The sequence below is a fragment of the Peromyscus maniculatus genome, chromosome 7 (genome assembly GCF_049852395.1).
Source record: "Peromyscus maniculatus bairdii isolate BWxNUB_F1_BW_parent chromosome 7, HU_Pman_BW_mat_3.1, whole genome shotgun sequence".
Lineage (NCBI taxonomy): Eukaryota > Metazoa > Chordata > Mammalia > Rodentia > Cricetidae > Peromyscus > Peromyscus maniculatus.
The window spans coordinates 18,372,049-18,385,895 of NC_134858.1; the positions used below are offsets into that span (position 1 = coordinate 18,372,049).

Sequence of the window (13,847 nt, forward strand, 5' to 3'; positions counted from 1 at the left end):
AAGAGGGCTATTGAAGATGGATTAGAATAAAGCAACAATGGGGAGGCGTGTGGAAACTGAAAGGGCTGCAGACACTAAGAGCATCATAGGTGGGGTGCCGGGTAGTTTTTGTCAACTTGACACAAGTCACCTTGGAAGACCGGCTGACAGGCAAGTCTGTGAGGCACTGTCTTGATTAATAACTGATGTGGAAGTGTCTACCCCACTGTGGGTGGTGCCGTCCCTGGGCTGGTGGCCCTGGGTTATATAAGAAAGCAGGCTGAACAAGCCCTCAAGAGCAAGCCAGTCAGTAGCTTTCCTCCATGTTTTCTGCTTTAGTTCCTGTTTCCAATCTCTGCCCCGATTTTCCTTCATAATGGACTGTAAGATGTAAACTCAAATAAACCCTTTCCTCCCCAAGTTGTTTTTGGTCAGGGCTTCATCATGATAGAGAAGCAAACAGAACAGCACATTGAGAAAAGCTAAAGTTACCAATGAGAAACGTAGATTCTAAGCAGTATTTAAAAAGCAGCATCTAAGAAGAACACTGAGAATCTGAAAGTGGATGATAAGAAAGGACTGTAAGGTCATCAGTGAGAAAGCTGCAGAGTGGATGGAAATGGAGACTACCATAAGAAAAGAAGAGTTACTTACACGTAAGCACTGGGGAATGGAAAGCGTAATGTCACTGGGAAAGGAAGGTGTAAGATTTATTTTACAAAGCTGGGCACCGTGACTCACACCTATAATCCAAGAACTTGGGAGGCTGGAACAAGAGGATTACTTAGAGTTTGTAGAAGTCTAGGCTAGGTTGAGAGACCATCCTCTCAAAACCAAAAATGAAAAAGCACCACCACTTTAGTACATCAGTGACTTTCACATTTCCTGTTCACATTACCTGCTGGGTTTCTAGCTGTTTGCTTCTTGACTTTTCATCCTTCTCTGCACTCCATAAATTGCCCTTGTCAAATCGACCACGAAGACCCGCTAGTTCTTTTTCACGTTCCTAAACCCATGAGACAAGGCAGTATTTAACACAAGAACCAACAGCATTTAAGAATATCCAAATACTACTAAAACATTTCTCAGAAGCAAGCTATGGTAGCATACAGCAGTAATCCCAGCACTTGGGGGGTGGAAGCAGTAGTCAGTTCAAGATCATCCTCAGCTAGAGAGCTAGCTTGAGATCAGCTTGCACTCCATAAGACCTTATCAAAAGAAAGGTAAAAAATAACTTTTCTTGCCAGGTGGTAGCAGGTGGGAGGCAGAAGCAGGTAGAACTCTGTGAGTTCGAGGCCAGCCTGATCTACTGAGCGAGAATGAGGACAGCCACAACTACACAAAGAAGCCCTGTCTCAACAATGACAACAACAACAAAAAACTTTTCTTGTATTTTACAAGATATATATATATATGTTACAAAATATAAAGATTCACAACACACGCGGAATCTGATACATTATTTCATTGCTCAATTTGCAGTAAGAAGTACAGAGAACCAAAGTGCTGTTTATCACAGCCAGGGCTAGTGATCAAACCTGTAATGTCAGCACATGGAAAGCTGATGGTGGGACTGCTGAGAACATAGGGCTAGCCTGGGCTGCTTAGTGAGTTCCAAGGCAGCCTAGGCTACAGAATGAGATGCGTCTTGTAACTAGAGCATGTCCTCAAAGATTCTCTTTAGCTCAGCCAAAAAGACTCACACTGGGCTGGAGAGATGGCTCAGTGGTTAGGAGCACTGGCTGCTTTTGCAGGGGCCCCAGGTTCAGTTCCAAGAACCCAAAGGAGGCTTGCAGCCATCTGTAACTCCAGTTCCAGGGGGATATGATGCCCTCTTCTGGCCTCTGCAGGCACTGCATGTATGTGCTGCACACACACATGCAGGCAAAACACCCTCACACTTAAAATAAATACATCTTTTTTAGAAAGAGACTCATTTATTTCTTATGTTCCATGCTGAGGTCATGTAATAAGTAGTAAATGCAGAAAATCTTACCTGTTTGAGCTGCTGTGCTAAATGGGTAGTAGATGAACATGTGTTTTGCTTCAATAATCTTTCCTGGATGGCCTTGGTATTTGGAGTGATATTGGGGGTCCTATGAGATGCTCTATAAGCTGGGCTTTCTTTGCTGTGTTCTTGACAACGCTCTCCAAAGCGTTCCAGAAAAGGTTTAATTCCTCTTCCTCCTATAAAAATATAGTTTTGGAATATATGAAAATAGCAATTATCATTTCCAAGCAAAAAAAATCTAAAACCATTAGTTACCAAATGCTTTGTTTCTAGGAAAAGCCATTCACAAAAATAAATTAAGATTGTTCAAAGAATCTATTAGAAGCATGCTCTAAATTTCATTTTTATTGTTTTAAATTATGTGTGTGTGTGTGTGTATGTGTGTGTGTATGTCTGTGGGTGGGTGCCCATCAGCACCGGTCCCACCCTAGGCCAGGTGTCAATCCCCCTGAGGTGGAGTTGCAGGCAGTTTTGAGCCGCCTGACATGGGTGCTGAGAACAGAACTCGGGTCCTCGGGAAGAGCAGTACATATCCTCTTAACTGATGAGTCATCTCTTCAGCCCCTATGTCCTAAAATGTGTAGGATTTAGTTAACTAAAAAAGGGTGTGGGACCAGCAAGCTGGCTTAGCAGGTCAAAGTGCCTGCCAAAACCCTGAGACCTTGCACTGATCCCCAGAAACTTTAAAATCGCCAGACTTAGTGGCTCCCATCTGTAATCCCAGGCTCAGTACTCTGTAGTCAAATGGGAGGAAGAGAAATGGCTGGAGACTCAACACCACAGCAGAGAAATAACAAGAGACCCTGTCTCAAAATAACACGATAGAAAGCAACTCCAGACAGCTGTCCTCTGATATCATGCCGGCCACAGATTCAAGTATGCACATCCATTATTTCTTTCTTTTTACAAATTATGAGTTATGCAACTTAAAAGAGTACTATTTGAAACAGTATAAAGTATTTTAGTAGTAGGGCAAATGGGATATATATCTACACACACACACCCCTATATATATTAAAGTAGAGTTAATGTATCAGAGGTTTGCTACTCTTTCCTGTGAGGGAGATGACAGGAAGCACTTAGGGTTTTGTAGCCCTCTGGTGCCTCTCACAACTTTTCAATTTTGCAGTAAAGACTGAAAGGAGCCACAGGAAAACATATAAACAAACAGATGTGGCTATTATAATAAACTTTATTTAAGAGGAAAAGAAAAAAAAACAGTAGAATTCAACATATGGCCATAGTTTGAGGACTACATGTCATTTATTAGCACTTCAAGTATATATCAAACTAGAGTTCAATACAAAGAAACATCTAAATTGAGTATCTTTGAGGTGCTGGTAATGTAATTCTAATTGTGTCCACTAATAAAGAATAATACAAATAATGCTTCATGCCTAAGTCTTAAGTCTTTAGAAAATAAGGGAAAAAAAAGAGCCAGTCTGTGGGCTGGAGAGGTGGCTCAGCAGTTAAGAGCACTTGTTGCTCTTGTAGAAGAGCTGGGCTCAATTCACAGCACCCACATGGTAGCTCACAACCATCCACAGTTCCAGTTCCTGGGGACCTGAAGCCCTCTCTTTACCTTGTTGGACATCAAGTCCACAATTTAGGCAAAATAACATACACATAGCATGAAACAAATAAATCTTTAGAGAAAAATTTTGTAAAGAGCAAAGCTTGGCAGAGTGGTGCACACCTTTAATCCCAGCAGCATGGAGGCAGAGGCAGGCGGATCTGTGGGTTTGAAGCCAGCCTGGACTGTTACACAGGGAAACCCTGTCTCAAACAAAACAAAACAAAAACCCAGTCTGACTGCAAAGGATCTTGGGATTCTTTCTTTCCTGGTCCTGTTGTCACCGATGTCACCACCCTCCTGCAGCCTGCAGGAGTTCCAGAGGTTACACCCAGAGCCTGGGCATGCTTGCCCAGTGCTCTAGCCCTGAGCTCCAGCTCCGCTTCCAGTCCTCATCTCAGTGCATCTAGAAATTACCTGTGGCTTTCTGCTTGCCCTGCTCCTGTCTCCACTTAGAACACGAACTATACTCTCTAGAAAGGCTGTTTTCAGGAAGTCGGGGAGTGGGCAGTTGGTAGAGCATACGCTCAAAGGGCACGAAGGCCCTGTGTTTAATCCCCAGCACTGCAAAAGCTGGGTATGGTGGTGCACGTCTGTAATCCCAACCCTGGGACTGGAGGTAAGAAGATCAAAAGTCCAAAGTCATCCTCAGCTACCGAGTAAGGAGATACACTTCAAAAAAAAGAAAGGAAGAAAAGCTGGGGAGTGGACAGGAGATGGCTTAGTGGTTAAGAGCATCTGCCCTGCAAGCATGAGGGCCTGAATTTGAACCCTCAGCACCTACGTGAAAACAAAACAAACCAAGCACTGCTGCATGGGCTTGTAAGCCTAGCCTTGGGAGGCAGAGCTATGTGGCTGCCGGGCACTCACCAGCTAGCTAGCCTAGCCAGATGGAGTTTCCAGTTTGATGGAGAGCCTGTCTCAAGAGAGGAAGACAAACACCCTCCTCTCACTTCCACGTGTGCACACAGGCATTCCCACCTACTCAGATGTGTGCATCACACACACGAAGTTAAACACAGCTCATGGTAAAGTCTGTCACCATATCTTTTATGCTAACTTTTTCAGTCTTGTGTTTCTCAGTCAATAATATGTGGAGCATACCAGAAGATACGTCACAAGATAAACAGCATTTTATGGAATAGCAGCTTACTACTACAATAAATACAAACCTTTATTAATATACACAAAGTATACATATATGTAAACATAATGGAAGTGCATTATACTCTATATGCACATCAGCCTCTCTCTTCTGTTGGGGGTGGGACAGAGACAGGTGGATCCTAGGAGCTCAATTCTCCGCTCTCCCCCACCCCACCCCCCACCCCGTAGCCAAGGTAAGATTAGATTTACTGTAGTCCGAGTAAAGACTGGAAAACAGTGTTCTGAATACTTAGTTACAAGATTGGTTCTCCACTATTCCCATAAAATGTAGGTTCCAATTGTATGTGCTTTACTACATCAAAAAACAGGGGAAAAAAATTCGGTAGAGTGGTCATCCTGTTTAAACTGCTGCAACATAACAGATTAAATACTTTTACCAGCAAAGGGCTAGTGTTCACTAATGAATATGCTTTCAATCAGAGCCCAATAAGAAAGCTGGGCCTAAGGGACACAAAAGCTTTTTTCAATTCAATTCAGTGGTTAGGAAGTAAAGATAGAGATCAATATGTCAAGTTCATCCTTGATAACATAGCAACTCCAGACCTAGCTGGAATATATAAGATACTATCTCAAAAAAACCAAAAACAAACAAACAAACAAACAAACAAACAAACAAACCCAAAAACAAAAAAGAAAGAAAGGAAGGAAAAAAAAGAAAGAAAGGACAAAGAGAGAAGAAAAATCTCTTCTAGCTCTACAGTTCACAAGAGGATATTTAAATGCTGGGAACCAGGCATGATAATAGACATCTAATCCTAGACCCTGGAGACTATGGGAATCTCAAGATGGAGACCAGCCTGGACTACTGTAAGTCCCAGGCCAGCCTGAGATACATATGAAGACCTTGACTCAAAAACTGAAAAACAGTAAGTGACCATTAAATACAACACTGAAAATGATCATACGTAACCTGGTGTTGCTGGTTTGTCTCTGGGTTGGGACTGCAGACAAACTTCCCTGTCTGTTTCCTCTTTGGCCTGAACTGCCTGGGGTAAAGCTGGTTTCTCCCTTGGCTTCAATGCCTCTGTTTTCAGAGGACTAGTAGTTTTGTGAAGTAGCTCAGCATTTTGTGCCTCACGGTTCTTAGTACTTGGGATGAGCGTAGCAGATTTCACAGGGGAAGATGTCACTTTCTGAAACAGGGCAGACAACACACAGGGTAAACAGTAATTCTCAGCATAGTGGAGCAGCCACAAAACAACTCAAGTTCCACTTCCTTGGTGCCGTTATACAAAACGTAACAAAAATATATCACACTAACTTGAAAGGTTTTTTTTTAAATCAACTTATAAAATGCTGTTATTTAAATTAATAGGCAATTTATTCTCACAATATATTGATAGCTACGTAGTTATCAGGGGTAGGGTCACTCCCAATTTTATATAAAAAAAAATTCTCAAACTATTGTGCTAGTACTTTTATTAAACTTTTAAATTATGTTATATCACATATATATAATAATATATAAGTACATTATACTTTATATGTACTTTTAACTAAGTTAATATCAATTCAATAAGATATGAATTAAGTACTTCCTGACTCAAAGTACTTGGTATAGAGGTGTTTCAGACATTGGATTTCTTTTAAAATACTTACAACGAGGTATCATTGGGATGGGACACTAGCTTAAACATATGATTCAATTCTGATACACACACACACACACACACACACACACACACACACACACACACTAGACACTTCCTGGAAGCAATTTTATATCATCTTAAAAAAAATAATTTCAGTGGTGTCTCGTGCCTTTAATCTCAGCACTCGGGAGGCAGAAGCAGGCGGATCTCTGAGTTCAAGGCCAGCATGGTTTATAGGGAGAGTTCTAGAACAGCCAAGGCTATATAGAGAAACCCTGTCTCAAAAAACCAAAAGAAAAAATTTCTTCATGCAAGAAGGGTGGGGCTACAGCTCAGTGACACAGTATTTGCTTAGCATTCAGGAAGCCTTAGGTTCAGCTCCCAGTACCACAAATAATAGAATGCATGAAGCAAAGTTCCTTGTGGAATTTTCCACTTGTACTATCACAAGTGAGCACTCAGAAGGCTTCATTCAGATTTTTGAATCATTTCAGATTTTGAATTTTTGAGATTAGGAATGTTCAAATACCGTAAGAATCATAGATTTGAAAGTTGATTATAAAAAAATAACTAAGATTCAGCCAGGGATTATGCGAAGTATTTTATGCATATTAGCTTATCTTTCTAACAGCCCTCTTCCCTGATCTTATATATGGAAAAATAATCCTTTACAATATTAAGTAACTTGTACAAGGTCACATTTTTCACTGTTTCAGAACTGGGATTGAAGGTAGGTCTGAAATCCAAAATCTGTCCATACTGACAGGCCTTCAACAATGCTATCAACGTCCTTTTTCCTGTTGTTTTTAAACTACTGAGGTAACATTACACGTATAAAGTAAAAGTGTCAAACACTTCAAAGGGTCATACAGAGAAAGTGGTACCACTGACATTCCTGTTTGTCACTGTGCCTTCCTTGGAGACAACTACAAGTGCTCACTTGTGATACTACAAGTGGAAAAAAGTTTACACTTTCCAGAAATAGTCAACCTAAATTAATATAATTTCAGTCATAAAATGTTAATTTATCTTAGATGATTACCAAACTTATAGTTCTCACTTTTTATAAAACATTCTAAAAACACACAAATATGCTGCACATATACTATAGAGTACATAGCCACATTACCATTTACAACAAAAGTTTCAAAAGACCGAAATGGTATTGACTCACCACAGAGCTGGACGCTGAGGCTTTAAGCAATGGTCCCTCGGCAGCACTTGAAGATGGGGCTTTACTGACAGAGGCCTTGCCATCCCTTTGGGAACAGCATGTAGCTTCCTGCTGAACACTGCCACTATTGATGCTAGCAGATGCTCCACTTGCAGAGGAAGGTTTGGATAAACAAGTGGTACCAGGCTGTTCTTGTACACTATTTTGCTTTGCAGATGAGTGGCTTACATCATCTTCCCAGGAGCAAATCGTCGCAGCAAGGTTGGCCAGACGGCCCCTTCTCCCAACTGGGGTAGCTGAGGCATTTGGAAGGGGTGGCTTGGAAGGTGAAGCAGCCTTTTCCTCAGATGGCATTGATGACAAGAGTGAGCTTTCTGGTACATCATCTGAAAATGTTTTCAGAAAAATCAAAATCCACATTCAACAGTTACTCTTACGTATAATCACATGATCATTTCATATGGAATTCTTAAACAAGATTAATTGCATTCATGAAATATTACATTACTTAAATGTGACTTTTTCAAGTCAAATGATAGAAACTTAATCCAAATTGAAACACTCTTAACATGTACTTTCACAGGTTTGTTTTCTTTGATAGATTACAGCTGCTATATGTCACCATTACTGGGTGATAGCTAAGGATAAAGTGCCTGTAACTCAAGCATGGGGAGCTGATTCTGAATCTTAACAACCCATGTAAAGCTGGACACAATAGTGAGAACACATGTGCTAAGGCACACATATAAATCGCACACAAGCAAGTGAAATGTTTACAATTTATGATACTGCATATTTCACAGTTAATTCATGGAGTTACAATACTGAACAATCTGTATCCTACTGAAACCATTTGTTTTAAAAGATGAAGTCAACTGACGACGACGCACAACATAAAGCTCTAGGATAATAGGGGCCCACATCTACACATCCCAAACGGCAGGCATTCGCCACATGTGGTTAGGGCACTGAAATGTGGCCAGGGGAACTGAGAAATGGACCCTTATTTGAATTAATTTAAACAAAACAGTTACTTATGGTAAGTCACTGTTTGGAGCACAGGGTTGAATAATTCTGTATTTCAAATCTCACCTAATGAAGGATCTAGGCCTGTATGTTCAAAAAGCATGTATATAGGGAAACCAAGGTTTGGGGCACACCATTCTCTCTATATACAATCAAGAGAAGAGACCCCCCCCCCTCCTTCTGCCCAAGCTTCTACCCTGGCCTGAAATTTTAATTCCACCCCTCTAAAACCTCAGTAATCTTGTTCCAAAATATTCTTCCTCCCTATAAACTCTTTCAGCACATAAATACGTGCTGAAATAAGTTCATTTTACTTAAAAAAATAAGGGCTGTTAAAATGAATACAGATCATCGGTTCTCAAGCTGTGGTTCTTGAAAGACCCTTTCAGAGTGGTCACCTAAGACCATCTGCATATCAAATATTTACATTTTGATTCATAACAGTAGCAAAACTACAGTTATGAAGTAGCAATGAAAATAATTTTCTAGTTGGGAGTCACCACAACATGAGGAAGTGTATTAAAGGGCTGCAGCATTAGGAAGGGTGAGAACCGCTGTGATAGATGCCTGCTGCCAAGGTTGACAATCTGAGTTCCATTCCCCAGACCCACATGGTGGAAGGAGAGAACTGAATCCTGCAAATTGTCCTCTGAACACCACATGAATCTCACACACACACACACACACACACACACACACACACACACACACACGCTTAAAAATAATAAAAATAAACCCTTTAAAATAAATAAAAATAAAAAAGGGAGGGAGGAGGAAATCTCAAACTTGCTGTTGTCCAATAGTAATCAAAATTTCAGTTAAGAAGCATAGTAACGAGGGGCTGGGGAAATGGCTCAGTGGTTAAAAGTACTTACTGTGCAATTACAAGGACTGTTATTCAGATCCCAGCACCATATAACAAGCTAGGCAACCTGCACACCCTGAAACTCCAGCTCTGTCTCCAAAGGATTCACTGCCCTCTTTCTCTCCTCCACACTGGCACAGATGTGCAGCTGCATGCACATATATACTCAAGCAGACATATACATGCACACAAACATACATGTGCTAAAATAAATATTCTTTTAAAATTTCAGTGCAGGGGCTGTGGAGATGGCTCAGTGATTAAGAGTACTTGCTGCTCTCCCAGAAAACCTAGGTTCAGTTTCTAGCACCCACATGGCAGCTTTCAACCGTCCCAGGGGATCTGACACCCTTTTCTGGGCTCAACAGGCGTCAGGCATACATGTGGTATGCATGGTTACATGCAGGAAAACTCATAATTTTTTACATTAAAAAATGAAGTTTATCAATTTATTCAGATTGCTTCATCTTAGTTCTGGCTATGCACCCTAATTAAAGGGTTCTATAATCCAGAGACAAAAGCACATCTTGGGTTCTCCATACTTCTGAGATGTTAATCCAAAATTTTTCCTATCTACATTTTCTCTGGACCTTAAGTTCCTTTTTAAATACAATATGGGTATTTCAGGAAGCCATTTCAAGGATTTTACCTAACAAATCAGGACATCAGTAAAGTTAGTCATGACAAAAATAACACTGGTACATAACCACTAACTTGTCTGCATGTAAGGTTCAGTTACCTATCTGTTTCCAGAACTGTGCGTAAGAATATGCTTACAGTTCAATATACTGGGGTTGGGGAGTATTTTGTTTTGATTTTTCCCCCCCTACCAAATAGCACCTTTGTCTCTTTATTTGATAAGTGAACTGAAGACCTAGGATTTCCTGAGTATAGAGCTAAGAGTCAGGACATTTTCAGTGCAAACAGGAAGTAATTTGTTGTTAGGTGAAGTTTCTCTACTAATTCAAGAACCTCAATGTCTACTTCAGAGAGAATGTTTCACTCTCATTCATTGTTTTTATGGATATACTCCTGGTATATAAATCATCTACAAGCCAAGAATACATATACAGATAAAACAAAAGTACTTATCTTTCATGCTACTCCAGGCTGGCCTCAAACTTACAATCCTCCTGCATCAGCCTCCCAGGTGCTAGGATTACAAACATGTACCACCACATCCAGCTCAAAGCTGAATCTTGGAAACCCAGGGACCACCCCACCGTCATTTAATACCTGCTATATCGCTATCCCAATGGCGCCGTTGCTCAGCAAGCTTCTGCATTCGCGTTTTCACTGAGGAGGCAGCAGAGGCTTCTGATCTTGAGCTCAGCCCTCTGCCCATGCTGAGTAGCGACACTGGGGCAGCCACAGAGTCACTGATGGCAGCTGGTGCTGGGGGCTCTGCTTGAAGGGGCACAGGCCTTGGAGAAGAAGGCTTTGCAGCAGCTGACTCAGCAGGTTCTTTATTTTCTAAGTCCAAAACTTCGAGTTCAGCTTTGTCAGAACATCGTTTTTTTGATGGTGATGGCTTTGTACAAGATTTCTCTAGATCCAAAAGAACAACAAAAACCCACGCTGAAACCTCTGCAATTTCACAGTCTGAAAAACTAAGAGGTGGGTGCTTAACAATAAGGGAGCGAATTTCTCTAATACTTTAGCTACTTTTGTGTAAGAAAAATGCAAAAACCTCTCTTCCATTAACTGTGAAATAAGACAAACTTTTAGGCCAACATGTCATTAAAAAAACCTCAATGAAAACAAATTTAAACATTTTCAAGATGTATACATAAGATTTTATATAGTTTTAAGACAACAGGAAATAAACAGTCCATACACAAGAATAAGCAAGCACTCTAAAGAATTTTAAGGATCTCACAGCTCAACCACATTATTTTAAGGGAAGAAAAAACATCAAGCCTGGAGAGAGTCTAGTTGCAGAAAACAGGTCTTCTCTTTCGTTTGTTCATTTGTTCGTGTTTTCTTTTTTTTTTTTTTTTTTAAACAACCTTCCCTGGACAATAACTAAAGCGAAGCAGAAGGGCACCTCGCTTGAGGCTGGGGAGAGACGCGGGCTCTGTGGCAACTGAACTACCACTGCTCTGTACCAAACAAAATCAGTACAAATATTCAGCATCTCATAATTTAAACTTCTATGAACATCTATAAAGTAAGTGAAAAATCCTAAAGGCATCATTCAAGATAAGGCATTTTACTTCTACCTAAGAATCAGTCTCAATGTACCTCTTAAAATTAAGAGTATGTGTATGCGTTCTCTTCTGCGTGTGGCACAGATGTGTGCAGCTACACTCAGAGGTTGACACGGGTGTCTTCCTCCATGCACTCCACCTTACCACCTTGAAGCAGGATCTCTCTCTTGAACTCAGAGCACATCAATTCAGATAGTCTAGATCTCCAGCTTGTCGTGGCAACCTTGTCTCCACCTCCTGTGTCCTTGTCATGCCCCAGAATTTACATGTGTGCTGGGAATTCGAACTCCAATCTTACAATTGTGTATCAAGTACTTTATCCGCTGAACCACCTCCCCAGCCCAGCACATCACTATTTTAAACAAGAATGAAAGGCCAGCGAGACAGCTCGAGAGCAAACGTGCTTGCTACACATTCCTGGTTACCTGAGTTTGCTGCCCAGAGCTCACATGAAAGGCGAAAAGAGAAAAGCAAGTCTATGGAATTGGCTTATGACCTCCACACATGCACCAGGGCACACTTGCCCGCACATAGAACAATGTATTCTTTTAAACAAACAAAAAATTGGGAGATGCCCGCTGGAAAGATGATGGTTCAGCGGCTAAGAGCACTGTGCTCTTCCTTCCAGAGGACCCAGAACCCACATGGCAGCTAACAACTGTCTACAATGCCAACTCCAGGGGTCTCAGTGCCCTCTTCTGGCCTCCTTAGGCACTGTACACATGTGCTGCACACACGCGTGCAGGCAAAACATCCATACACATAAAATAAAGACAAGTAAATCAGAAAAAGTTTTAAACTTTTGAAGTTAAGAATGTGAACTTCATAGATAACCAAGTTCTCTGTCCCTGCTTCTGGCAGATTTGAGACCTAACGACTGAAAGGTAACAGCTGCTCCTGCCCCATTGGCTGGTGCATTTGTCTCCCAAAGACTGCTTTTCAATGTGCATAATGAAATGCTCGGTGCTTATGTCTTCCAACATCCATGCCATTTTTATTTTTCCCACGGTTTTTTTTTTTGTTGTTGTTGTTGTTTCTTTACCTTCGCCCCCTGACAGGGGCTGCTGGTTACTTGCTTCTGACAGGGGCTCTCTGCCTCGCTTAGCATGCAGTGCAGACCTTGCTGCTGCCGTGGGCCTCTCAGCCAGTTTTCTCTGAAGATTCTCTCGTCTGGCACGGGTTCGTTCAAGCAACTTCTATATTACACCAGTGTAAAAACACAAGGTTAGCCAAAGGTTGACAAAACCTCAGATGCCTTCTAAACCAACAAAAGCTTTGCAGGATAACAGTCAAACACATTTAAATTCCAAGTAATCAAACCAAGATTTACCAAATGAACAAGCACCCCAGCATCAAAATTACTAAATTCAATATAAATATTAGTAAGCAGTGTATAAAGATACTTACATAAGATTTTAAATGCTGTGAGTTTTCTGTTCCACTCAAAAGGTATAACTTGAGACTGGGGTGATAGTTTAGTGGATAAAGAGCCTGCCATACAAGCATAGAGACCTAAATTTGGATCCCCAGTACCCACAGAAAGCCAAGCATGGTGGCATGCATCAGGAACCACTGGGGAGGGACAGATTCAGATTCTTAAAACTCAATCTAGCCAACCAGTGAGTCAGACTGGGTGAAAAATCCTATCTCAAAACCTAAGGTGAAGAAAGACTGAGGAAGAGGCACGTCAAACCCTTGCCTCCAGGTGCACATGCATGCACACCTGCACACATAGCCACACAAGCACATACACACACAAAGGAAATCTGTACCACCCTGCTTGAATCTGTGCTGGCTGCCAGGCCTGATGATTTGCTTTGATTAGTAAAATACGGCAGAAGTAACACACTATGTGACTAAGAGTCTTACAGTCTCTGCACTCCCTTTCTTGGACTGACACTGAAGGGACACTAGCCCACTTGAGCACGTGGCTCTGGCAGGCCTTGCCCTCCCCCATTCCCTCTGCCGTGCTAAAAAACCTTTAGATTACATCCCTAAAGCTAGCCACCAAGGTCTCTTCTCTTATTTGTCCACTTCCTCCTCCTGAGGCTGACTCCCAAAGTCCAGCAATCAAAGCCCCCTTTGACTCATGTAATTAACACAGCCAATTAAAATTAAAGGCCTCGTCCTAACATGGGGTTCCCCCTTTACCTTGTAAACTGCCATATGCCTATGTGCTATGTCTGTCTCCTCTCTGTCCAGAGGCAGTCCTCTGTCCCTCTGGGACAAATACTCCTGTCCCTTTCCTTC

General features: G+C 41.5%; 1 protein-coding gene across 4 annotated transcripts in view; it reads right to left on the reverse strand.

Moving 5' to 3' along the window:
- The window catches only part of Anln (anillin, actin binding protein), a 63,027-nt gene that overhangs the window by 43,212 nt on the left and 5,968 nt on the right, over window positions 1-13,847 (reverse strand). For all 4 annotated transcript variants that reach the window (XM_006982373.4, XM_006982372.4, XM_076575869.1 and 1 more), the window contains exons 2-7: window positions 12,640-12,793; window positions 10,624-10,935; window positions 7,497-7,882; window positions 5,641-5,863; window positions 1,976-2,166; window positions 878-985 (exon numbers count right to left, since the gene is read on the reverse strand). In XM_006982373.4, coding sequence (XP_006982435.1) covers window positions 878-985; window positions 1,976-2,166; window positions 5,641-5,863; window positions 7,497-7,882; window positions 10,624-10,935; window positions 12,640-12,793 — 1,374 coding nt within the window. The remainder of the gene's footprint in view (window positions 1-877; window positions 986-1,975; window positions 2,167-5,640; window positions 5,864-7,496; window positions 7,883-10,623; window positions 10,936-12,639; window positions 12,794-13,847) is intronic.